The 27,297-nt window shown below is 38.0% G+C and overlaps 1 protein-coding gene across 1 annotated transcript in view; it reads right to left on the bottom strand.

Moving 5' to 3' along the window:
* MALRD1 (MAM and LDL receptor class A domain containing 1) overlaps positions 1 to 13,373 on the bottom strand; it is an 832,608-nt gene extending 819,235 nt beyond the window's left edge. The window contains 3 exon segments of the mRNA XM_027847861.1: positions 8,769 to 8,931; positions 8,933 to 8,975; positions 13,363 to 13,373. Coding sequence (XP_027703662.1) covers positions 8,769 to 8,931; positions 8,933 to 8,975; positions 13,363 to 13,373 — 217 coding nt within the window.
* Between the last annotated feature and the right edge of the window lie 13,924 nt (positions 13,374 to 27,297).

The following is a 27,297-nucleotide window of genomic DNA, read 5'->3' as shown; positions in this document are numbered from 1 at the left end:
GTCAAAGAGCGAGAACTCTAACCCGATTTTCCTGCTTTTTATTTGCTATTATTCTTCAGTTGTTTTCAGTCAAGTTGACTTTTTATGACCCCATTTGGGGTTTTCTTGGGAAAGACACTGGAGTAGTTTGCCATTTTCTTCTCCAGCTAATTTTATAGATAAGGAAACTGAGGCAAATAGTGCTAAGTGGCTTGCCTAAGGTCACACAACTAGTAAGTAACTGAGGTCAGATTTTGACCCAGGAAGAGACCCCAAACCCAGCATTCTATCCACTGTGCCACCTTACTTTGCCCCTACCTTCTATAGCCCAATGTTTTCCTTACTACCAAAGATCCAGTACCCTTATCTATCTTTTGTCAAGTATTACTGATGTTTTTGTCTTCAAAATGAAACTTTTTCTGATAAACACCCCCTTCTCCTGAAATAACCCTCCCCTGTAACAGAGGAAAACACAGAGGAAGAAAACCAGCCAATGCAGCCACTACATCTGGGCACATCGGGTACCATTTTGCATCCCTAGTGCTCCGTATCTGTCTACTGAAAGAAAGGAAGCATTTTGCAATCTGTTCTGCAGGACCAAGTTGGGCAATTATGCTTTAATCAGAGTAGGCTGCCTTTAGTGTTGTTTTTACTTCCATTATCTTATATAACTATATAATCTAAACCAAATGAACCTAACAAATATCGATTGTGACACACAGGATATATAGGAGTGGCTCTCAGGATTCCTTTGTTCTAGTTACACAGTGAAATTACTTGAAGATGTACTTTAGAAGATTCCACAAATAACATTCTCTTAGCTTATTTATACCATCATAGGGGAGAGAATACATGTGTGCATGAATGCCATCCACATTTAAAAAGCTTAAAATTACCAACTACAAAAAGTATTTCAACTCTTCAGAGCAGTGGCTGTTAGCACTGCCCTTTTCTCTTTAACATGTCAGGATGATGGTGGATTCTGGATGTGTTAGAAAGAACAGAGGGTGGAGCCAAGATGGCAGAGGGAAAGTAGCAACTGTCTTAAGCTCTCTCCCAAAGCCCTCCAAATACCTAAAAAAATGGCTCTAAATAAATTCTAAAGCAGCAGAACCCACAAAAAGACAGAGTGAAACAAATTTCCAGCCAAAGACACCCTGGATGGTTGATCAGAAAGGTATATCGCACCAGGCAGGGAGAGGAGCATGGTAAGGTGTGGATGCGCAGGCCGCAGCGACCCTGGAGCAGGACTTAGAGAACTGAATCAAATCGCAGGCAGCTGTGGCAGTTTCCAGACTTCTCAACCCAAGAACGCCAAAGACAATGTGGAAGGTCAGTGGGAAAAGTCTGTGTCTGCAGTGAGAGGGGAGCTAGGTCTCAGCTGCAAGTCTGGGGCAGCGACTGTTTCCTGAATTTCCAGCCCACAGACTGAGGGGGTATGAAGTGCCTGATCAGAGAGGGATTGCAAGGATCACTTTGCCAGTGCTGAGGCAGGAACCTCTTGCTTTACGGGTGCTTGGATCTGGGTCACAGTTCTGAGGGGCGGTCCTGGGGCGAGGAGGAGTGCTGGTATGGTGAAGCTCACTGTGGCTGTGGAGAGGAAACACCTCGTCCCTTATGATACCACCTTGGAAGAACTGAAAATTTACAGGTCCCTAGAAGTACCTCTGAAAACAGCTGTGCAAACCCCCAAAGCTTGGGACAGTACATTCTCTTCATTGGAAGCAGACTTTTCCCTTAACAAAGAGTTTAAAACTCAAGTAATTGGCCAGGATCATGAGTAAGCAGCGCAAAAAGAGTCAGACTATATTATTTTACTTTGGTGACAAAGAAGATCAAAACATACAACCAGAAGAAGACAACAAAGCCAAAGCTCCTACATCCAAAGCCTCCAAGAAAAATATGAGTCAGTCTCAGGCCTTGGAAGAGCTCAAAAGAGATTTTGAGAAGCAAATAAGAGAAGTAGAGGAAAAACTGAGAGTGATGCAAGAAAATCATGAAAAGCAAGTCAACAGCTTGCTAAAGGAGACCCAAAAAAAAATACTGAAGAAAATAACACCTTAAAAAATAGCCTAACCCAAATGGCAAAAGAGGTCCAAAAAGCCAATGAGGAGAAGAATGCCCTAAAAAGCAAAATTGGCCAAATGGAAAAGGAAGTCCAAAAGATTACTGAAGAAAATACTTCCTTCAAAATTAGAATAGAGTAATTGGAAGTTAGTGACTTCATGAGAAATCAAGACACTGTAAAAACAAATCCAAAAGAATGAAAAATTAGAAAACAATGTGAAATATCTCATTGGAAAAACAACTGACTTGGAAAATAGATCCAGGAGAGAGAATTTAAAAATTATTGGACTATCTGAAAGCCATGGTCAAAAAAAGAGCCTCAACATCATCTTTCAAGAAATTATCAAGGAAAACTGTCCTGATATTTTAGAACCAGAGGGCAAAATAGAAATGGAAAGAATCCACCGATCTCCTCCTGAAAGAGATCCCCAAAGGAAAACTCCTATGAATATTGTAGCCAAATTCCAGAGTTCCCAGGTCAAGGAGAAAATATTACAAGCAGCCAGAAAGAAACAATTCAAGTATTGTGGAAACACAATCAGGATAACACAAGATTTAGCTGCTTCTACATTAAGGGGCCGCAGAGAATGGAATATAATATTCCGGAGAGCAAAGGAGATAGGATTACAACCAAGAATCACCTACCCAGCAAAACTGAGTATAATCCTGCAGGGGAAAAAATGGTCATTCAGTGAAATAGGGGACTTTCAAGCATTCTTGATGAAAAGACCAGAGTTGACTAGAAAATTTGATTTTCAAATACAAGACTCAAGTGGAACATGAAGAAGTAAACAGGAAAGAGAAAATCATAAGAGACTTATTAAGGGTGAACTGTTTACATTCCTGCATGGAAAGATGATATTTGTAACTCATGAGACCTTTGTCAGTATTAGGGTAGTTGGAGGGGAAAAAATTTTATGTGTGTACATATAGATATAGATAGATAGAGGGCACAAGGTGAGTTGAAAATGAAGGGGTCATATCTGGAAAGTAAAATTAAGGGGTGAGAGAGGACTATACTAGGAGAAGGAGAAAGGGAGAAGTAGAATGGGGTAAATTATCCCACACAAAAAAAAAAAAACAGAATAGAAGGGACCTTAGAAATCACTTGATCTATCTCACTCATTTTAAAGTTAAAGAAAATGAAGCTGGATGAGGTGAGAGGATTTGCCCCAGTTATTGCTGATAAGTAGTATTTCCATCCATACTACATTGCATCAGTCTGTGGAAGGTCATTTTAGTAGGCATTTTGAAAGCCTCTCAAGGAAAATCAGTCTTCTTGGATAGATAGCCACTGACATCAGAGCCCAATACCAGCTGTTTCTGTTAAGTAAATGTCCCCCTCCCTCACTGATTTGTTTGTTTGTTTTTGCCTTTAAAGTGCATCTTAAAAATATGTGTTCCTATGTAAATGAGATAAAAAAGTATTTTCAACAAAAAAAATTTAAAAAGAAAAAAGAAAGAACAAAAAATAATGAAAATATTTTCTTTCCTCAGGAGATTCTCAGCAGGGTTTTTTTTTCCTTGTTATAAATTTAGTCTCATGATCAGATATGTTCGGCTAACTCTTGTAAAAGACACTGATGAATCACCAATAACAGCTAGGTTATTTACAAGTACATTGTAAAAAGGAGTTTTTTTTTTAATCCTCTTTATTACTAACCTAATAAGATCACAAGATCAAAGAGCTTGAGATAAAAGGGAGGTGAATAATCATCTCGGACAATTCCATTATTTTTACAGATGAGGAAATTGAAGAGGGCATCTAGGTGGTATAATGGATAGAATGCTGGGCCTGGAGTCAGAAAGACTCATCTTCCCTGGTTCAAATCTGGCCTCAGACACTGATTAGCTGTGTGACCCTGGACAAGTCACTTAAACCCATTTGCCTTGGTTTCCTCATCTGTAAAAATAGCTGGAGAGGGAAATGGCAAGCCACTCCAGTATCTTCCCCAAGAAAACCCCAAATGTAATCGCAAGGAGTTAGGCATGAGTGAAAACAACCAAACAAAAAAAAAAAAAAAAAAAAAAACTTTGAATCAAAATCACTGACTCAAAGCTGCAAGACATCTCTGAAGCCATTTAATTCAACACCCTCATTTTACAGTTGAAGACAGTGAAGCAAAGGGACATTAAATGACTTTTCCTAGGTCACATAGATAGTCAGTTCCAGGAGTAAGATTTGAGCCCAAGTCCTCTGACTCCAGCAATTGTTCTTTTCCACTATACTATACTGCCTGGAGAACTATTCTAATAGTTATTGAATCCTTTTCTTTGGAATTTTCATATAGATGTTTACAGCCACATCCATCATCATATCTGAAAAAACTACTTTCCAAAATTAAATCCGTCAATTGTAGATTTCTCACTATCCATGATCTTCCTAGAGCAGTACATATGCACGTCGCACTGCTGAAGATACTTGGACAAGGCAGGCAGGAACTTATCAGCAGAACATTCATTTCTCTAAGACAGTGACTTCCACCCTTTTTGGATTAGCGAAAGCTCATCGTCTGGTTTGATGTGGGCATCTTGAGGCTAGATATGCATGTAGATAGAACAAGCAGGTCCCTAGGAAATGGGAACGGAGAAATGATTGAAAGGTGCTTCTGCTCTGCTGCAGAATGATTCGAGATAAGCACAGGGTCCCATATGATGCCACTGTTTCTTCCCTTTGTATTTATTCTCTCTGCTCTTAAGTGAATGAACATTGCAGAAAGAATGGTATAGGCTACCATGTTTTGAGCTTCAAAGGGTTGGAAGAAGCACCAGAAGTCAGGAACTGAAATTCATCCCCCAGTTTGCCAGCAGTCAAGCCCAATGAGAAACATGGCCCTGAGATGCAGCAACCTGGAGGAACCAGCCAAGGGAGTCACCATCCTAGCAGCACTGCCATACTCAAAAACAAATTTGTAACAGTCAGTTTAACTTGGAGCACACTCTCCCCAGGTCCACACTCCCCTGGTGGTAGCAAACGGTGCAGTCTGGTTTAGGGCACATTGTTTTTACACATTGGTACTTACTATATCTTTCCAGTTTTTGTAAATAATATTGGCATGTTAATCACTGGCAATTAATATTGTGGGAACATATCAGAATGATCACTTGAACTGATAGCATTAGAAAGATACCCCAACCCCTTGGGAATACTCCTAGAATTCTGAGGGGGATATATGACTGAGCTCAGCTAATCCAATTTGACAGCATAAATGGGAGTTGGAAAAAGGATCTCCAGAGTCTTACCTGACACCTAGAATAAATAGCGCCTAGCATATGGGAGGTACCTAAGAAATGCTTGTTGATTGGTTGACTATTGGTTAAAAATAGCTTGTCTTGTTTGAAGCAAAGAAACGGATTAAATGGAAGAAAAAAAGTGTATATATTTTGATGGCTCCACTAAGGTTTGCTGGGTTTTTTTAAAGAACCAGTCCCTACAGAGACACAAACACATTGTTGTATTTGATGAAAAAACTTGAGAATCATAATTTTTTCACAACCTTCTTCCCCAGAGAAGAATCAACAAGAGAAACTCAGCTCTTAAAAGTAATCCTGAATTTATCTTCAGGTTTTTCTCACTGGCTTGCAAGTGAAATACCAAAGCAGAGACTACTCAGAGATGAAAATGGAAAGCTTTAGAAGCCAAGAGGTGACCCCACAATGTAACATTTAAATTGAAATCTGTTTACTCTCCACATCCACCCCCTGCTCTTCTCTGGGGCTGACACTTATTAGAATTTTTCGTGCAACAGAGACTTTCCCCACTCAACTGCTTCCTACTGCTTTCACATTAACCTTTTCCCTGAAGCAGGACCATGCGTGCTATTACAGCAAGAGGGCTAAAAAGGAGCTTCCTAGACATCAATAAAAGAAAGAACTTTGTGCATCTTGTCAAACTGGCCGAGTAGTTCGTCTTTGCGACTTGGCAAAGGAAGCATCTGGGAAAGAGTCTTTTACAGAGGCTGGAGCAAGGGGCACAACCCTCACATTTAGCTTCTGTGGACAAATTGGACACATACAAATGAATCCTTGTACTTCCTTGAACTTTGTCCAAGCACTTAACAGTTTCTAAGTACCAGCAATATGATCACTCTTTTAAACAGCAGGAAGAAAATCATTAACCTGCTTTAGCTCCATGGCGAAGAAAATTTTTTCAGTAATGACTTTCATTGCGTGGAACTAATATTAGCAGCCTACATCCATGCAAGACAAACAAGAACAAAGTAAAAATCAGGAATTCAATTTCAGTGTACCACACAAGGAAATATGGTGGTTTCGTTGTAATCGCCCACTAATATTTTATCTCAACTGAAACATAAAAATGAAACAGCAGATAAGTTAGACCCACTTTCAGGGTAAAGAATTCACTCAAACTAAAGGCCTGCTAGCCTCAGATAACGCATGTAATTAAGCAGTAAAAGTTCCCAATGGATAGTAGGATTTTGAGCTCGAAGGGACTTTAGAGATCATTTGGTCCAAACTCTTTATTTGGAGAAGAGAAAACTAAGACCAGAAAAGGGGAAATGTCCAAGTTCACATAGATAACAAGTAGTAGAGCCAGTATTTGAACTCAGGCCTTATGACTCTAAAGCCAGCGGTTGTTGGGGAGTTTTTTTTTTTTTTCCCTAATACACTACATATTCGTCTCCTAAAAGTTACTCAGTATCATGTGAGAAATAATTCATTTGGACACCTACTCTATTCCAATCGGTATTAATTAGTTTGATATTCTACATAAATCATATAGGGAGAGATAGGTTCTTATAGTGGGCCTCAAACTTCAATGTAATATTCATTACTTGTTTACCAAGTTATGAGGCTCACTTGCACAACCATGAGAATGCTGACAAAGATATCTTCATCCTGTTTTACTCAAATTCCATGTCCAAACCCAGCATAGATGGGATGCCTTGATGCTTTGGAAAGTCCCTCAATTTATTTTTGTACCTTCAGACCATTCTCTCTTGTTCAAAATGAGGAGGTGATCATCTTATGACCACTTAGCAGAGATGCCCCATGATTCACCCAACCTGTGACCCCCCTACCCCTACTAATATGTAATTTTTGGCCCTCAAGAGCAAGGTCAATCAACCGATGAGACTCTGCATTTTGCCATGCCTCTTTTGCATATTTGGGTATCAAATCTTATAAAAACAAGGTACGGAAAGAAGGGGGCATCTCATATCATGAGGAAGATCTGAGGTCCACTTCATTAGAGGGAACCATGGTCCCTTTAATAAAGTGCCATTGGCTCAGAGCTCTACCTCAGTATTTTTTATTGTAGGTTGGACAATTTTAATCCCCACAGCTAACTCTAAAATGTCTCTCAAAATATTCCACTAAAGCTGCCCAAATACAAGATCAGTCACTATTGATATTCAATTTTCCTTTAGTGAAATCCAACATCCTCATATACTAACATTTTTGTACAAAAACATATGGGGCCAGCCACACGTAGAACAAGGACACATTTCTTCCTCTGGCCTGATTCCTCGGCAAGAGCTAATGGACAAAGAGACAAAGCATATTGGTAGATAGACAGACTGAGAGAGTCAGCAAATCAGTTTACTTGCTAAGATTCCACTACCCTGCAAGATCCAAATACCTCACTTTAAGGTCATGAGGTGAGCAATAAAGCAGAATTTTAATTCACAGTCCACTTTACACACAAGCAGAATAGAACTAAGCTTTGTTTAGCAATGCTCCTGACAGGTATAAAGGTTTTTATGAGAAGTCTTGTCCACGTGTGCATTTCCTCCACTAATACAGACCACAACCTCTTTGTGACTTAGTAGATGGTCTTCAGGAATTTCTGGGACCAAATACATTCATCAACCTGTGGCTAACCAGGACATGAGCCTCTCCAAATTTATTTAGGTTTGTCCTCAGACAATTGGCCCCTGGACCATCTCCAGAGTCACACTCAAAGCCTTTTCAGTTTAGAAGGACCAGTGAGAGCTTATACTTCTCTGGCATGACCCTCAAGAGCTCAAAGTCAATTCCACACCACAATGAAACATCCAATTAGAATATTAGTGGAGAATTTTTTTTAAGACACCAATGTAAAAACTACAGCTGGGAGAATGCTCTCTTGGCTGAATTCTGATTTCTCCCCAAAATACTCATTGCCATTAAATGCCCTTAGATTGATTACATGGCAGAAGAATTAAAGAGCTACAGAAGAAAGTTTTTCTCGAATTTTGCTTTCACCACAGCTTAAAAGAAAAGGGATTGTGGCATTAATTTGTAGTTTCTTTTTCCTGTCCTTATCAAAGAATCTAACCTAAAACAAAACAACATATAATATACTCTCACTTTTCCAATTAATTTAAACCATAAATAATTAAACATTATCTATGTTCAGTAGCAAAATAAACAGATTGTTCCACGTACATTGGATGGACTCCTTTAAAGTTAACTTTAGGGAGGACTCAGATGAGTCATATGATATGGATTAATATGGATGGGTTGCAAACTGCATTGTTGGAAGCAATTCCCACACCTATGAGATCACGGATCCGTTTGAGCATCTAAGTAAAATAGGTATCCAATCCTATCAAATAGTACCCGTTGTTATACATGAAAGACATCCAAGAATGTCTGGTCCTGGAACCTCTCCAAATGGCAGACAATCCAATGAATCTCACCCCTGTGAATTTAAGCTCAATATAATGAGCAAAGCTAGCATGAACTTTTTTAACAAAGGGACAAGAGAATTTACTTACAAGGCAACTCATTGTTGTTATCTTCACAGGGATCTGTGAAGTTATAGGTGTTGTCCAGAGTCAAAGAGAACCTGCTATCACGTTGGAAATTCCCTCTTCCTTCTTGAATTAGCAGAGAAGTGAAAACACAAAAAAGTCGAAGGGAGCAACCAACTTTGTTCATTTGGAGATGTTCTAAAGAAGCTGTGCAGTCTAAAAAATATTACCCTTGTTTTTTTAATACTCAGTCAATGGCTAGAAACAATACCATTGTCACATATAAATCTCTCCCTGTCCAACGTGTTTTCCTGCCCCACTTCCACCAATGCAACAATCTTACTCACTCTCTGGGATTCTTCATTAAAGATGACTCCTAAGTCCATTTATTCATTCTCTTCAGAGGTGTGTCTTTAGAAAATATTTAACTCGAATAATTGCACCATTCTTATAGTTAGCAAAGCATGGACTATATGGACTATGCATATCACTTTTACACAATTCTGATGCTTATTGGCACCCCTCCTACAGCAGAAGAAGATAGCAGATATACCAGCTGAGCAGACACCAGTGCTGTAAATCTCATGGTTAGACTAAGTTATCAAAACAAAGTATTCATCACCTATAGAATTGGATTTCTTAATTTAATCTACATAAAATCATAGAATTTTATTTTAGAATGAAATGGATATGAAATACCATTTACAAATGAGATAACTGAAGGCTGGGGAAGTGAAGTGAATTTTACAAAGTCTTATAATCACAAATTCATTATGTTAAAAAGGATCTCAGGTGTCATTTAGTCCAAACTTCTATCCTAGGTAGAAACTCATTCCAAAATTAACAATAATAACTACAGCAAAAACAATAATAATAATAAACAATAATAACCAGAATTTACAAAACACTTCAAGGTTTACATAGTGCTTTACATATGTTATCACGTTTGATTCTCACAGCAACCCATGGAAGTGGGTGCCATTATTATCTCCATCTCACAGTTGGTTAAATTGAGACTGAAAGGCTAAGCAACATGCCTGGGGTCACATAACTAGTGTCTGAGATAGCATTTGAACTTAAGTTTTCCTGACTCCAAACCCAGCACTCTTTGCACTATGCCACCTAGTTGTGGCACACCCTGACAGTGATCAGCTACCCTTTGTTGAACACAATAAGAAGAGAATTCGGCAGTCTTCAAATTATATTTTCGGACATGTTATATATTAAAAATTTTTCCTAGTATTTAGCCAAAATCTCCTTCCCTGAAGTTTCTATTTATTAACATTCATTCTAAATTCTGACTAATCCATTTCTTTATATCAATTTTTTTCATTCAATTCATTGTTGGTAATATGCTGCATTTACATCTACCATATATCTCACCATACTCCTTGGATCACCTTCAACTATGAATTTTTCAAGACTGTCATAAGGCAAGTAGGTGATATAGCAGAGAGATCATGGAACTTGGAATCAGGAGGACCTGAGTTCAAATCCTTCCTCAGACACTTAGCAGACTTTGGGGAAATTACTTAATCTCTCTAAATTTCAATTTCCTCATCTAAAAAGTGATGAGAATAATAGAACCTACTTTACAGGCTTATTTTGAAAATCAAATGATATAACACATGTAAAGTGCTTCGCCAGCCTTTAAGTACTATAAATACTATTGCCATTATTTATAATTATTTCACAACTTACAGCCATGTAACCTTTAAGGACACTGGTGTTTGAAAAAAAATAAGAGATGGGTTTTTGTTTCAGAAGGAAATTTGGAATTATTGAAAGTATTAAAGAAAGTATTAAAGATCAAGACGATCCTTTTCCTTCCATTCAATTCTTGGCTCACCTTTTGATCAATCCACAGTGTCTCTCCAAGATTTATATACTTTTGGACCACTTACATGGACTATCCATTGAACTGCATACTGCATAGTCTGGATAATGGGCCTTCATCATCCATTTCGGTTTTTCTATGTATATTGTTAGGCAGAATTCTATTGAGTGGTTAAGGAGGTTCTCATTAAGAAGATTCTGTACTGTTTCCTAACATTCTAAACCTTCAAATAATTAAAGATTGCTATTATATCCCTCTCTAAGTCTTCTCTTCTCCAAGCTAAATAATTTCATTTCCTTAAACTCTTCTTCGCATAATATTATATTTTATTATCCTTATTTATTATCCTTACTTCCCTTTCCATGTTCCAGTTTGCCCATGCCACTTTTAAAAGGTAGCACCTAAAACAGAATATATCCCTATGGATAAGATTCTGACCAACCTGGGCACATTACTTCTCTTGTTCTGGACATCTGCTTTTATTAAGGCAGATTCAGTTGTATTACCTTTTTAGTAGCCACATCAGAGTACTGATTCCCTAAGAAAACCGGAATTTAATTAATAGAAGAGAATCATAAACCAGATGTCCCACAGGACTCTGAAAAGAAATTCAAGACTATAAAATATGTCTCAGTATTTCAAAAGACTAAGTGTTGGAAAAGTGGATGACTTGAATTCCTATAACTTTTTAAAACAGAGCTAATTCATTTATTAAAAAATACAAAAAAAAATTGAGAACCAAGGAAATTGGGTCTACCTCTCAATTGTCTCTAACTCAAAGAAATCACTTTACCTCTTTGAATTTCTTCTGTTGCTCTATAAATTTTATCCTCCATTTCCCAAATGTCATTCTGCCCATCTTTCCATTTAATAAACAAAAATAAATATTCATTAACTGCTTATTATGTGCCCAACATGGTGCTAAGTAATTGGAATTAACATTCATTAAAAACTTAGGTACATTGTAATGAGAACACACACAGTCACTCAAACACACAAACATACAGACACTCACAAAGCAGCCCTCTAGTCTAGAAGGCACATTAGTTCCTTGTGCTTGGCATGCCTTCCCAATAACATAAACTCACTTACATGCAATTTTTCAAGGAATGGAATTTTGATGCCACAGTCTTATAACTCACCCTAATAGCCAAAGAATTCTGATGCAATACTCCATCACCCTCCATCACACAGTAAGTAAATGACAAAACTCAGACTTTAAATGGGTCCTCTGCTCCCTGTTTTTCCTCTCTAATCAAAGATGTTAGGAGGCAAGAAAACTAAGGGAGATCAGAATACTTGAATGATTACCCTTAGTAGCTCAGTTCTGAATTCATGTTCTATGGTATCTTAACAGTTTTACTGTCTTCCACAGAGGAAAAAAAATTGTTGGTGCCACAACTGTTTATTGATTAATTTCAGTTGGTATGCTGCTTTGTTAACTCTTGATGTCCTAACTTCTGATAACAACAACACTACACACCGTTTTAAGGCTTCCTCATCATGTAGAAAAATCATCTGCTGGGTTAATAACACCTACCATAACTCAATATAATGCTCTTACATCTTATGTGACAAAATACTAGATTTTTATACTATATATATATATTTTTTTTAATTGAGTGTCTTTTATCATTTTATATGGTGATTTCCCTCTCCACTTCTCCCCATCCCAAGTAGGCAGGCAGAAAAAAAAAACAGAGTAATCAAGCAGTGATAGAAGTTATGATGGTTCCATCCTATTTATTGGGAGATTACAAAGCAATACAAACACAAGATAATTTCCAAGTGCATTTTAAAAAAGGTCTTGATGGGATTCATAAAGGTGATGTCATTCCAAGTTGCCAAGATACAATCGTGTATAATCATCATATCATGTAACTTTGCAGATTGCATGTAATATTTTGTTTCTTTTAAATGGCTTTTTTTAATGGAGTACGTTCTTGCCCATAATTTTAGTTTCTCCTTTCAAAAAATACTAACAGATTTTCATTCCCATTCTCTTCTGGAAACCCTTGCTTACTTCTGTCCTTCATAAAGGACATACAATGCACCGAGAGCCTGTGATTCTGTCCATGTGGGAAATCCTTCTACCACTAACTTACAGGAATTTATAGTCTTAAAGATTGCCTGGAGATTAAAGAGTTTATGAATTCAAGCCAATGAGAATTTATTGAGGGCCTACTATATGCCAGGCACTATACTTAGCACCATGGATACAAAGGCAAAGACAAGACCCTGCTCTCAAGGAGCTCACAATCCAATGGCACAACATGCGAATGACTACGTACAAGAAAGATCTGTACAAGGTAAGCTGAAGATAATCTCAGAAGAAAGGGACTAGCATTGAAGGGGGACCAGATAAGGTCCAGCTGAAGATGGGATTTTAAATGAGACTTTCAGGAAGCCATGAGGCAGAGGTGAGGAGGGAAAGAATTTCAGGAATGAAAGACAGCCTTCATCAAAAAAAAAAAAGACATGGAGTCAGAAGATGGAGTATCCAATGAAAGGGATAGCAAGAAAATCAGTGTCACTGAATTGTAGAGTATGTAGAAGGGCTTAAAGTATAAAAAGACTGAAAGGGTAGAAAGGGGTCAAGTTGTACAGGGCTTCAAAAGCTAAATAGAGGATCTTGCATTTATTTAGTCCTGGGGCAATATGGAGCCACTGGAGTTTATTGAGTAGGAAGACATGGTCAGATCTGCACTTTAAGAAGATCACTTTGGCAAATGAGTAGAAAATGGACCAGAGTAAAGAGAGATTTGAATCAGGGAGACCAACCAGAAGGCCATTACGATAGTCCACATGTGAATTAACGAGGGCTTACACCAGGGTGGTGCCAGTTTCAGAGGAAAGAAAGAAGCTTATTAATATGAGAGATTCTGTGAAGGTAGAATTGACAGGACCTGCCAATAGATTGGATATGTGGGATGAAGGTGAAGAATCAAGGATGATCCCTAGGTACAAGTCTGGCTGACTGGGAGATGATGGTACCATTAAGAGGAATAGAGAAATCAGGAAATGGGGGGAAACTGAGGGGGGAAGCAGAAATAATTAATTCAGTTTTGGATATATCAGTTTAAGATGTTTACAGGATTACTGATTCAAGATATCCAGTACCCATTTGGAGATGCAAGACTAGAGGCCATGAGAGTAGTTAGGGCTATATAAATAAATTTAAAAATAATCTACATATAGATGATAAATGAATACATGAGAGCTCATGAAGTCATCAAGCAAGACAAAACAGAGGGAAAAGAGAAGGGAGCACAGGACAGAGTCTTAGGGGAAACTAACAATTTGTTGTCACGGCCTGGATGAAGATCAAACAAAGGAGACTGAGAAGGTATGGTCAGACAAGTAGGAAAATATCTAGGAGAGAGCGTTGTCATGAAGACTTAGAGAGAAGATACTATCAACAAGAAGAAGGTGGTTGACAATGTCACAGATTCTTCTTAAATGTCAGTGGCAGGATTTGAACCCAGATCTTTCTGGCTTCAAATCCAGAATTCTGTCTAGTACACTACATCATCTCTATCTTACAAACTTTGTACTATTATTTGTAGTACACACTGTATATCATTTTACTTGCATATATCATGTTTTCCCTCCAACTTCTACACTGATGAATATATTATCTGATTAGTGTGATGTACTTCCACCAGTGCAGAAAGAAATCCATTCCCACTCTTTTTTCATCCTGTGTAATAGTTTAGCTTTCCATAAATCCTCCACTGAGGATTTTTCCACAATGATGGAGAATGGCTAAAATGTTCTAGAATTTCTTGATGCTATTCACATATCAACCACAAAAGGCAAAAATGAGGCTCTCAACATTGGTAGAGAATCCTTCTATTTATAGGGGAGTTGATTCTGTTTTGTTTTGTTTTTTCTTTGGTGACATTTCATGGTAAGCAGTACAGCCCTAAGCTTTCCATTGACTATCCCAGCTTACTGTCCCTTTTCCAGTTACACATGACCCTGAAAACAAATTTCATTCTATTTATATGAGCTAATGATTATTGGTAAATATAGTATTATTCACTTAAATCCATTGCCTTTAGGTCATCAGCAATTGTGATTCTTTTAAAGTCATAGAGTTCAGTGCTTCCTAACCTCATACAATTGTCGGGGAGGATTGATTTTTTTTTTTGGTGGTTTTTTGGGGTTTTTTTAGGCAATTGGATTTAAGTGACTTGCCCAAGGTCACACAGCTAGTAAATGTCAAGCATTTGGTCTGAGGCCGGATTTGAACTCAGGTCCTCCTAACTTCAGGGCCAGTGCCCCATCCATTGTGACACCTAGCTGCCCCAAGGATTGATGTTTTAAAGACAGTTCAAAGATAGTTTCTTTATTCCACCAGTAAGCATCAGTAATCACATTGTACAACTCCCCAAACGAAATCAGCCCTGATCTTCTCCTTCTCCTTCCTGGGTCAAGTTCATTGTTCACCTCTACTGCTTGCCTGAAGATGTATGTGCTGTTATACTGACTCAAAGGGCTGCTGCTGGTCTACCAGCATGCCATCATCTGAATATTCTATATTTACTTGCCTTGTTCTTTCCCATTTCAGTTACTAGCCCAGTCTCATTTGAGTGGCTGCTGATCTCATTGAGGGACCCTGTTACATTTTAGAATGGCTTGATGCCATTAGCATAACGTCATTCACAAAAGTGTTCAAGTGAAGGCCCTCTATTTGTAGAGAATCCTTCTATTTGTAGAACATCAGAAGGCCCTCATCATTTCAGCAGAATCTTTCTATTTGCCTTCTTTATTCCACTGTGAATTCAATGAGAGCAGGAACCATGTTACACTTTTTAGGTCACCCACAGAGTCTAATACAAGGTTATGTACATAATAGGCCCTCAAATGTTTGTTAAATGAAATACTCTTCTCATTTATTTATCCAGAGGAGGCTGATATTTCATAAGCCTTTTGTACCATGTCTACCCCCATAGAAGGATAAATATTTTGCTTATAATTTGTTCTGCCTTGAAAAACAAATAACCAGATGGGAGGGGGGAAAGTCAGGAGCTCTAACTGTGTTAAAAATGGAGCTATTGTCTAAGAGCTGAAATTTCACAAACAAATGGGGAAGGTTTCATTTTTCAAAAAGTTTCCAAGAGAACAAAGAAACTTTCTGAACCACTTCACACACTGGGGAAATGGCATTTTAGTATGTTGTGTTCCCTTTTATTTTGTTCTGAGTTTTGTTTTGTTTCATTTTTTTAAGTAAGCAAGGCCATTGCTACCAGTATGTTCTCCTGAAATGCCCTGAGCCAGTCTCAAAGGATGGGGCAGTCCCTTGAATAAATGTAAGATCTACCAAAACAAGGCTGGCTTTCCCATTTGTGAGCCTCATTCTTCCTTCTGGTAATGTAAACTACATAGGCTGAGTTTTTGAGGCCTTGTTTCTCATTCATTTATCATGTACCAAGCTCCTCTAAAAAACTATCTTGATCCCTTCCATGGTAAATTATTTACTCCAAAAAAATTTTAAGCACATCATCTTCTCTTCTTTGCCATTATAAGAATTTGACTCATATCAAACATATTTGTGTGTTTGTTCTACCTGCCTTGTTAATTTAAGAGCAGGAACAATGTCTTCTTTCATCATTGTACCCCCGGGGCCTAACACACAACTACCTGTTAGTCATATTTGCTCTGTCCTTTCCAGTCCAAAGTTTACTTTCTTTGGCACAAAAGAAAAAAAGCAAGATAAATATGGATTGTTCTACCTTATCTTTGCTGTCAGTTATCATCAATCAGACAGTAACTATTTGTTAAGCACCTACTATGTGCCAGACACTGTGATAAGTGCTAAGGATACAAAAAGAGACAAGAAATAGTCCATGATTTCAAAGTGCTTACAATCTAATGGGGGAGATAACATGCAAGCAAATATATACAAAGCAAGCTATATACAGAAAATTAGGAAATACTTAAAAGAGGGAAAACACTGGAATTGAGAGGTTAGGGAAGGAAGGAGGAGGAGAAGGAAGAGGAGAAAGAGGAGGAGGAGGAGGAGGAGACAACCACTAGCATTTATATGGTTTTTTAACACTTGTGAAGCACTTTAAACATGGTATCTCACTTGACCCTCACCTTGTTAGGTAGATGTTACTATCATATTCATCTTACAGATGAGAACACTGAGGCAGATAAAGATTAAATGTCCTTACCAGTGTCACATAACTAGAAAATATATGCAATGAAGGATGCAATTCAGACCTTCCTGACTACAAGGAAAAGGATCCATATGTCCAAAAATATTTATAACAGCTCTTTTAGAGGTAAGTAACCCCAGGAGGTGTATTGAGAAAACTGGAATTTGGCTTGGGGTAGATATTAGAATAATTACAGATTTGTCCTGGAGTGATAACAATGCAGCCTTATAGGAAGTAGTTCACTGAAAAGAAGTCGGATTTCTACCTAGAGAGGGGCTTCTACGTAACCCTTCTGTTTAAGTTCTGTCTCTATGACATAGAAGTCGATATAGCCAGTTATAACATTTTGCCTGGAACTATTCTTTTTTGAAAATAGTTGTGAGATTAATACCACTGAGTGACAAGAAGCGTATGCTGTACAGAAAATAGATATAGGAAATGAACCCAAAATGTACTATGACTGGAAGCTCAAATACTCAGTTGATATAAGAACAATCCTCATTCTTTTAAAAACTAGTCTCAGAATGAGATTTTTCTGTCCTTTTCCTAACACCAAATTCTTGCCCTCATATTAACTCCTACCTGTTTGCCCCTCCAGGGATCATCTGTAGGTTTTAGGCTTCTGAACTCTGAGGCATGAAAAGAGAAAAATCCATCCTCAATTCTGAAGCACAACTACGCTTAGCTTTTCCATCTACTTTGCTTCCTGAAAGGATTTCCAATCTTAGCCACGTGGGTACTTCTGCCCCTCACACAGATCACAGCCCAGCCAAGCCTGCATGATTTTGACCATCAAGGATGCTGTAGAACGTCCTTGATACAAGCATAATGTCTTGTCCATAAGTTCTTCCTTAGTTTGGCTCCCACCTCCTCTTCTCATTGTTCAGGTCTCTGATGTCTTTTCTATCACTTCTTGCAAGGCACTTAGTTAACAAATGCTTCCAGATTCTCCTTTACCACATGACTCATGGGAAATGTGTTTAATATGATTTTACATGTATAGCTTAAATCAGATTGCATGCCATCTTGGGGAGGGAAGAGGGGAGAGAACTCAAAATTTTGTAAAAGTGAATGTTGAAAACTAAAAAGTAATTAATTAAAAAAATGCTTCAGGCAAGGCAGCCTGTGGACAGGGTGGTAGACTTGGAGCTATCCAAGTCCAACTGAAGCAATTAACTGTAGTCTGGCCAAGTTGCTTAATTTCTCAGGACCTCTCAGATAACTGCACAGGTATTAGTTGCTAAGTCACAGCCAGTCTGCTTTGCTTGAGACAGTCTCCACATTAGGAGTCTCCGATGCTGAAAAGCCCAAAGATACTTTATCAGTCTCACATGAATTCAATTTACTACTTCAGCTATCATGATGAGATTTGAGACTTCTTACTCTCGGTGATGATTAGCTTAACACACATTTTAAAACAGAAAAGAAAACAATTGGATTTCCCAGGAATATTTTTCCCTTTTATGTAACTCAGGTTAGAGTTAAAATTCATTGGGTGAAGAAGTTCAAATTTGATTTCAAATAATGCCTCTAGCTTCAGTGATGTGGTAGCTTACTTAGAAAATGCCTACAGAGATGAGCCATATACAAGTGGGGAAAAGAAGCCATTTGAAGAGCAAATATTTTAAAGCTAAACAAATCATCATCTGGGTGTGTGTGTGTGTGTGTGTGTGTGTGTGTGTACATACACATGCATATACACATACACATATGCATATACATGCATACATATAATTTGTCCTCTGAAGGCAATATAAGACAAAGAGCACAGGACTTAGAGGCGAAGGCACTGGGTTCATTTCCCAAATCTAACACTAACTGTGTAATCATGAGAAAGTTACTTTTTTCTGAGCCTCAGTTTCTTTGTCTTTTAAATGGGCTAATAGTACTTGCACTCCCTCCCAAGACAGTTGGGAGGAAAGTATTACATAAATAATTGTAACTGACACCTAGCTTGAGCTTTTAAATTTATTAAGCTCTTTACCAATCCTACCTAAGTCTCACAACAACCCTAGGGCACAGGAGCACACCACTAGACATATTATTATTCCTGGTTTATAGATGAATCAATTACCCCAATTCACAGAGATTAAGTGACTTTCCCATGATTAACCATATAGTAAATGTCAGGAATGAGGTTTGAATCCAGGTTTTCCTGACCCGAATCCAACACAAAGACTGAATGTCATGTGACAAAACACAAAAGGGCCAATTTGGTTGGTCCCTAGACTCTCCATTAACATCGAAAACACAACAACCTGGCTTTAATTTTTCAGTCATTAACAGTGGAATAGTTAAGAAAGTATATTAAGCAGACTTGAATCTGAGCCTTGAGAATGATGGCATCCAATTAGAAAGGGCTTAATAAATTTGTGGATGATGATGACAATCAGCAGGTGTTTCAATGGTTTTCCAATGAAAAGGAGAAACATGGAGATCCACAATGACAAGAGATTAAGGAGGGAGAGTGGATGAAGCATTCAATATCACGGCACCACCACAAGTCAACAAAAGAGGCTAATGTTATTAGACTTCACAGTAGGAAATGCTGATCACAGGACAGAGAAATAATCATCCCTCTGTACATGGGGAAGGTGACAGAGTATTACATTCCCCTTCAGAGGCATCATCTCCTCAAAGATTACACTCACTGGAGGGAATCCAGAAAAGACTCTTGCCGAAGAAAAATTATTTGTGAGAAAAGATTAACGCAGCTAGATATGAACATCTTGGCAAGAGAAAAACAAAAATGGGAATATCTACCAGTACACACTTGGGATAATTCCCAAGGAATGAGGGGAATAGTCTGGTTTCGTAGAATAAAGTATAACTATGAGTAATGATATTGTGGCTATTAGCTGAATGACTAAAACACTTGGCCCTTTATAAGGCAAATGGCAAGAAACAACCCTGGCCGTCTAGGCTGAAAAAGCTAAGCTAGACAAATAACTAAAGCGTGAAATGTGCCAGATGATATAATTAAATCTCAGAGGTGCAGAGTGTCTTGACATTTACATTTGTGTTTCACCCCTCCCTCACCTTTTATTCTTTGGCAAAAGGAGAAGGAAGAGGGGAGAGGGAGAGGATAGTGGTTATTATCAAGCTTCACAGAAGGAAAATTTTGATGAAGCTCAAGAAGAAAAAAAAGATGACTGGGTGGCCCCAGAGCCCAGAGATTTTTATCTGGGCTCCTTTCCTCTTTACTTTATTCCACTGGAATGAATTAGACTGGAACATTCTTTCCCAGATCTGCTTCTCATTCCTATGTTTGAAAGATGCTCAACTTTAGTTGTTTTTGGAGAACATATTAAAGTTGAAAGAAAGCAAAGGGAAAAAAGAGGAAAACAAGGTTGAGATATCTGCCTTGTGACATAGCTACCTACATCTAGAATTGGCCAGGACTTGAGGCCATCTAGAACAACCCACTCAGTTTACAGATGAAGAAACTGAGCCCAAGTAGGAGATTAGTTGACTTGCCCAAGGTAATAATTAACTTTAGATAAGGGGAATTGAACCCAGGTGTTCAGGATTAAGATACAGTGCTCTTTTGACTGCAGAACACTGACTTCCAATTCTATACAAATGTGAAGCTTTCTTCCCAAAGGGTTGTGACCAGCAACATTAACAAAGATTGAAGGAGAGAGAATCAGATGAAAACAAATGAAGGAGAGAAAACAGATGAAAAAAAAGGGCAGAAACATCAGCCCATGTTCAATGATTGCATCCATTTCAGTTGTTCAGTGAAAGATAAACTCCTTGAAAGGAGACACAGTTATCTTTTTTTTCCTTTGCACCCATCTCCCCCAGAACCTAACACAGTGAGTGCCTCACACATAGTCAGTAGTTAGTAAATGCTTACTGAAGTAAAGCAAATTGTTTCCTGGTAAGCTTCACTTATTCTACTCAGTTTTTCTCTGTAATCTATCTCAATTCTACATAGAAAATAAGGTTAGCCATACCTAAGTGCAATCAAAATGTAATGGAGTTCACTCTTGTGAGTTTTATACATTATAGCAGATGGAAAGAAAACTAGTGTATATTTGTCCATTCTTCCTGAACTGAAAATCCTATTCAATTGCCACATTTACACCCTTTTGAAAATGCTAGTTCTGTAACTTACTATCTGTTTGACCCCATACAAATGACTTAACCTTTCCATGCTACCATTTTCTCATCTATAAAGTGAGAATTAGATGACTTCTATAGTTCCTTCCTGCTCTAAATCAATCATCTTATGAATACAGTTTACAGGGTTTCAAGACTGCTGACGCTACTCAGTTGGGGAAGGGTACAAACAGGAGAGAAGAAGATTATGCAGAGAACAAAATATTCTATTTCCTGCTCAACAATAGGGAAGCAGAAAGACAGTAGTACTCAATGAATGTCTGGTTGGTGAATGAAAAAAAAAAAAGATCTTGATAATAGATTCATAGAATATTAGGGCTTTCCAGAACTTTAGTGATCATTTCATTCAAATTCCTCATTTTACAGATCAGGAAACATAGGTCCCGAGATAAAAAGTGATTTGCTCAAGGCCGTGAAACTGTATGGCAGAATTGTGACCAGAACCTAGGCCAAGGTCTTTTCTATTGCATTACAGTCTCCTAGTTCAAAGATTCTAGCCTTCTGGACAAAAATACATAAAGGAGTAGAACTGTAAGAGACAAAAAAAAGACTCCTCAAATTAACTAAATTAACCCCAGAAATGCTTCAAAAGAAAAAAGACCAAACAACTCTATTCTTAATCTATGTGACATTTTGATGAATCACTCGCCTTCTCTGGGCTTCAGGTTGTAAAATGAAGAGGATAAACTAGATGACCTCTAAGATCTCTTGCAACTCTTAAATACAATGATTTCAATTCTAATCCTAAATAAGTCTCACTACACAATCCTGATGGGTGTCGCTATGGAAGTCAGAGTTGTTAGGTAAGTACTTTATTCTTTCTTCTCCTGCCTACCTGCTTAATAGGGGGAGCTATCTTTATTGATACTGTACACTATGATCTTTTCTTAAGTGCATCTTTTCCTTCACAATACCTTTCTCTCCAGAGATTCAGTCACTCACAACAATTAACTCACTTGTTATCCAAGGGGCAAAATAATGTCACTAAGGTTTACATGGCCCCTTCCTCTGCTATATTGTGGAGATATCTGATACAAATTATTCATACATTATAAAAACTCAGAGCCCCCAGTTAAGAAAAATCCTGTTATCCAGAAAGTTTTGGTTCTTTGTCCTTATTATTTATATTTCCAACTGACCCTGGCTTAGTTTTATTTGCAGCAAGATCGGTATACAGGAAATGCTGAGAGAACGAAGCAAGCTGGGTATATTACAATGTCCACTACTGGATAGATGCAGGAGGGGATTCAGCGAAAGAGTAGACCTTTTTAGGAACTTCCCTCAATCCTTGAAGGAGTGACAAGCACTGGCCATTTCAGTCTATGTTAACCATTCCAAAATGCTTTCAGGAACTCAAAGGTTCATTTTGATCCTGTCATTCTCCACTACAGTTTAGTTCTCCTTTTCAATTATACCTTTTATCTGTCGCCCCTCTGCTACCAATTCTTTCCAGCTTAGTTTGCCAAGTCTTGGGCAGGGGTGGGAATTCTCCCCAAGGCTGCTGCTGTCCCTGCTCCTTTCTTTCAGTCTCCTGTCTTACAGGATTATAGGCTCCTGGGCATGGTTCAAATCCATCTTCTGCCTCAAAAATGGCAATAGTTCAAATCATTCTCAGGGCTGCTAGGGAAGGCTTTTTCCTGTGAACTACATCCCCTTCTTTCCTCTGACATTTCCACCACTTTGCAGGCCCTCATCACTTCATGCCTGGACTATTGCAAATAGTCTGCTGGCAGGTGAGCCTATGTCAAGTTTTTCCCTATTCCAATCCATCTTCCATTCAGCTACCAAAGAGATTTTCCTAAAGCACAGGTCTGACCATGTCACTCCCTCTACTAAATAGACTCCAGTGCCTCTGTATGGCCTCCAGGATCAAATATATAAACTTCTATTCTGCATTCAAAGCCCATCATAACCTAGCCACCTCCTACTTTCCAATCTTCTCACAGCTTACTCCCTTACTATGTACTCTTCCATCCAGTGACATTGGCCTCCTTGCTATTCAATGAATAAGACACTTCATCTTTTAGATCTGCGTATTTTCTAACCACTTTCCCTCCTCCATTCTGCCTACTGACTTCCCTAGCTTCCTCTAAGTCCCAACTAAAATCCTATATTACAGAAAGTCCCTCTTAATTCTAATGCCTTCCCTCTGTTAATTATTTCCTATTTATCCTATATATAGTTTATATGCATATATTTATTTGCATGTTGTCTTCCCCATTAGATCATGAGATCCTTGAGGGCAGAGACTGTCTTTTTCCTCTTTTTTTTTTTTTTATACCCAGCACTTAGTACAGTACCTGGTACATAGAAAGTGCTTTAATGGATTAATTGAACCACAAACCTCATGTCAGTCAGTTTGCAGACATATATTACATCTGCTTACAAAAATGACTATCTTCTCATCTATCCTGAAAGAATACCTTTCTGTATCCTTTTTTGCCTTGGATAAACATACAGGCTCTTGAGAAGAGGGAGGTCAAGTGTAGTAGGTAAGGCCAAATGAGGACAAGATAAGAATCAACATGTGCTTTATCCTGCATTTTTAAGTCATGACCCATTTTATTTAAACCCTCATCTTCCAGAAAAACTTCTGTTTTGATAAGAAACCTCAAAGGTATCATTTTTTTTATATCATCAATCCCAGATTTCCTATAGAGATGCTAAGCCAGATGCACAATGGCTGCTTGGGGAAAATGACCTAGTATCTCTCTGCCACATTAAAATATTTTCCCTTTCCTCCAATCTCAAGGCATAACTGCATTAACCAACTTTTGTTTTCTTTTTTTCTGTGTCATTTTCCTTTTATTGTGGAAGTTTCCAAACAAAGGAAAAGTAAATGTTCTGAAACCATCCTTGAAAAAGGAATATCTTTTTGCTCTAAAATTAAGAAAAGAAGGGTATAAGGCAAGAGAAAGGAGAATGATACAAGTTCTCATAAGAAATAAAGCTGAGAGCAATCTAACGATAATGTGGGTCTCAAAAGTAGGTAAAGATGTCCACATCAAAGACCACCAAGCATCTCTATCCCTAAAGCAGGATCTCCCCTGAAAACCATGACAATGATTAGCAATGGTTCTTGGTTAGGGAAGGGGGAAGAAAGATTAAAAATAAAAAGTATCTCACCAATGCAAATTACTCCAGGAGAAAAAAAAAAGTCATTCCTCAAACTAACAAGACACAGAGAAAATAGCTTGAACTTTTTTTTCTAACAGCTGATGAATAGTCAGTGCTTCAGAAGGGTTTATTGAATGAATGATCCAATGAACAATTTAGCCCTTTGTTCCTCTCTGTATGATCAGAACACTTCCACACGAAATTCCAGTGACTCCAGGTTCCTTCCAAGAAGAAAAGGGAAAGTAAAACCTACCATAGTATGGCTTATAGTTTTGTGTACCTTCTGGACTATATTTGCACAAAGCAAAATGTGATAGTAGAATCTGATAATAGAAAGTATCATTTAAATTTAACATAATCCTTGAAGACCAGGGCTAGGATCAGGTTTACTACATGGCATATTGTATACTTCTTTACTGGAAATGTGATGTGCATATTCACAAGCATCCCATAGCATCCCTATGTTTAAGGATAAAATTTCACAAATGTAATGAATTTTAAAATATGCAAACTTCCGTCTGTGTTTACACAAGAACAATTTTATTTTCTAGCTAAAATAATGAAAAAAATTGTTTCCAGAAGAATTCACAACTGCTAAACTACTTAATTTTAAGGCAGATGTGCCAAGATGGATGGTGGGTAGGCAATTTGTGTGATTTCCCCATATTTTACCTGCCAAACTGAAATGGGATGAATGATATTAATGAAAACCCAAGCAGTCACAGTAACCTTTGGCTTAATCCATATTTAACAAGTATTGACAGGCTCCCTTTTTTTTCCATCAGGATGGCAATCGTTACATACCATCTGCTTCCAGTAAAATGAAACTAATTCAATTGTTAAATTACAAATGTAAAGGCCTAAGTTATAAATATGTTTGACTAAATTGGACTCTGGGCTGATTTTTCTACAGCACTGAGGACAGCCAGCTCTCAATTACCTAAAGGTCAGATAATTCAGGCCCTTGGCTTCTCTCTTTCATTTCTGCTTTTCCATTCCAATGACTATGATTAGTCCCTCTCACCAAAGAGTGGACAAAACAGGTAGGAAGAACTGAAATTTACTTGAAATCTGCTATGAAGAGATGACTCAGCTTCCAGTTCCAATGTCACCACCATATTTTTATTCAAATTATTTTCAAGACTAGAGAGAATAATAAAAAAGAATTGCACTGAAAATGTTTCTCCTAAAGCAGAGGATCTTAACCCTGGGTCAAGTCTGTGGATAGATTTTAGAGGGTCTATAAACTTGGATGGGGAAAAAATATATATCTTCATTTCACTAAGTACTAAGAGAAATCTAATGTTTCCTTTCATTATTTAAAAAACTTTTTTCTGAAGCCCACATAAACTTTGCCAGATAGCCAAAGGGTTCCATCAAACAAACATGTGGGTCCATACATGCCCACACGCACGCACACACACACACAGAGTTACTAATATCTGTCCTAAAAGGTAACATCAGTATTTTTTTATGAAGTTCATGTTTTTTCCCAAAATAATTTCTTTATTTCTATATTTACAGACTACCTAGTAATTTACATGTAAACTTAATTCAACTCAGTTGACATGCATTTATTAGGTCCCTGCTATGTGCAAGGTATTATTTTGGGCACTACAGATATAAAAACAAAATGAAAAATAATTCCTGTCCTCAAGGAGATTGTGTTCCACTGAGGTCCAAGGTAAGGATACCACTTATAAACAGAGGAATATATATGATACAATTTGAGGAAAGAAATAGCTAATAACTAGGACAGGAAGACTTGGAGGGCACTTGATTTTTGCCTTGAAGGAAGGGGAAGATTCTGGTCAGAAGTGAGGACAAAGTTGATTAGTAATTTGTACATTCTGCAAATTCTTACTTTCTCCTTGAATAGCTCAGGGTTGCAGCTATTCACTCAATGAATTCGGGGAAGCAAATTGTATAATCGAGTATGTCATCGCATCGTATGATCCAGATTGATAGAAGACATTATCCTAGGTACTTGCTGATAAATGACAAAAAGGAAACATCTTTTTGGGGGGGGAAATGACTATGATTTAATGGCCTGAGTAACTATGCTGAGTTTACCCATACTTTTTGCCCATTAATAATTTTAACTTGAGCAAATCAAAGGAGGGGAAGTACCACAACCTCAGAATTAGGATCACTACCAAAAGGGGGGGAAAAGGCTATATTACTGATGTTACCCATTGGCAGTTAAGTGGTGCAACAGATATAAGTACTGGGCCTGCAATCAGGAAGACATAGTCACAGACACTTAACTAGCTAAGTGTAGATGACCCGTCTGTGCATGTGTGCATGTGTGTGTGCATGTGTGTGTGTGTGTGTGTGTGTGTGTAGGACAAAACAGGCAATACAAGGGAGAGGTAGGAAATATACATACATTTCTGTGTATGTATATGTGTATGTGTGTACACATCTTTTCATACATATACACATACATATATGCATGCATACATACATACATTGCAGTTGCCTAATGGACACTTTGAACTGGATGTCCTGGAGATACCTCAAACTCAACATGTCAAAAGACAGTTCATCATCTTTCTCACCAAACACATACCTTTTCGAAGCTTCCTTATATCCATTTTCCAGTACCCCAGGGTCACAATTTTAACATAATCCTCAATTTTTCACTCTCTTTATGTCCATATTTTTAATTCGTTGCCATATCTTACCATTTCTACTCCCACATCTCTCACATCCAACTCCTCTCTACTCACACAGCTGCCACTTAGTTCAGGCCATCACTACCTCTTATCTACATAACAATGGGTTGTCCCAGGGGTGGGGAACCTGCAGCCTTGAGGCCACGTGTGACTCTCTAGGTCCTCAAGTGTGGCCCTTTGACTGAATCCAAACTTCCCCTTAATAAAAGGATTTGTTCTGTAAAACTTGGACTCAGTCAAAAGGCTGCACTCAAGGATCTAGAAAGCCACATGTGGCCTTGAAGCTATTACCTCTAGGATCAAGTATAAACTCCTTAGATTCACTTTTAAAGTCCTTCACAACTTAGCCCCAACCATTCCTTTCCTTTTAATTAGACATTACTCCCTTCCCCACACTCCACAGTTAAACCAAACTGGCCTGGTCTCTCACACACAGCACTCCATTGGTTTCTGTGCTTCTGCACTACCTCACATGCCTATAATATGCTCTCTCATCACCTCTGTTGCACAAAATGTCTCTCAAACATCATGTTTTCCATGAAGACTTTCCTGGACCCCCCAAGTAGCTACTGCTCTCCTACCGTAATTACCTTATAATTAACTACCTGGCCTTTATTTGTATTTATTCT

The sequence above is a fragment of the Vombatus ursinus genome, unplaced genomic scaffold (genome assembly GCF_900497805.2).
Source record: "Vombatus ursinus unplaced genomic scaffold, bare-nosed wombat genome assembly UNPS02005459.1, whole genome shotgun sequence".
Classification (NCBI taxonomy): Eukaryota; Metazoa; Chordata; class Mammalia; order Diprotodontia; family Vombatidae; genus Vombatus; species Vombatus ursinus.
The sequence above is the reverse complement of the archived record's forward strand: the minus strand, read 5'-3'. Positions and strand labels throughout refer to the sequence as shown.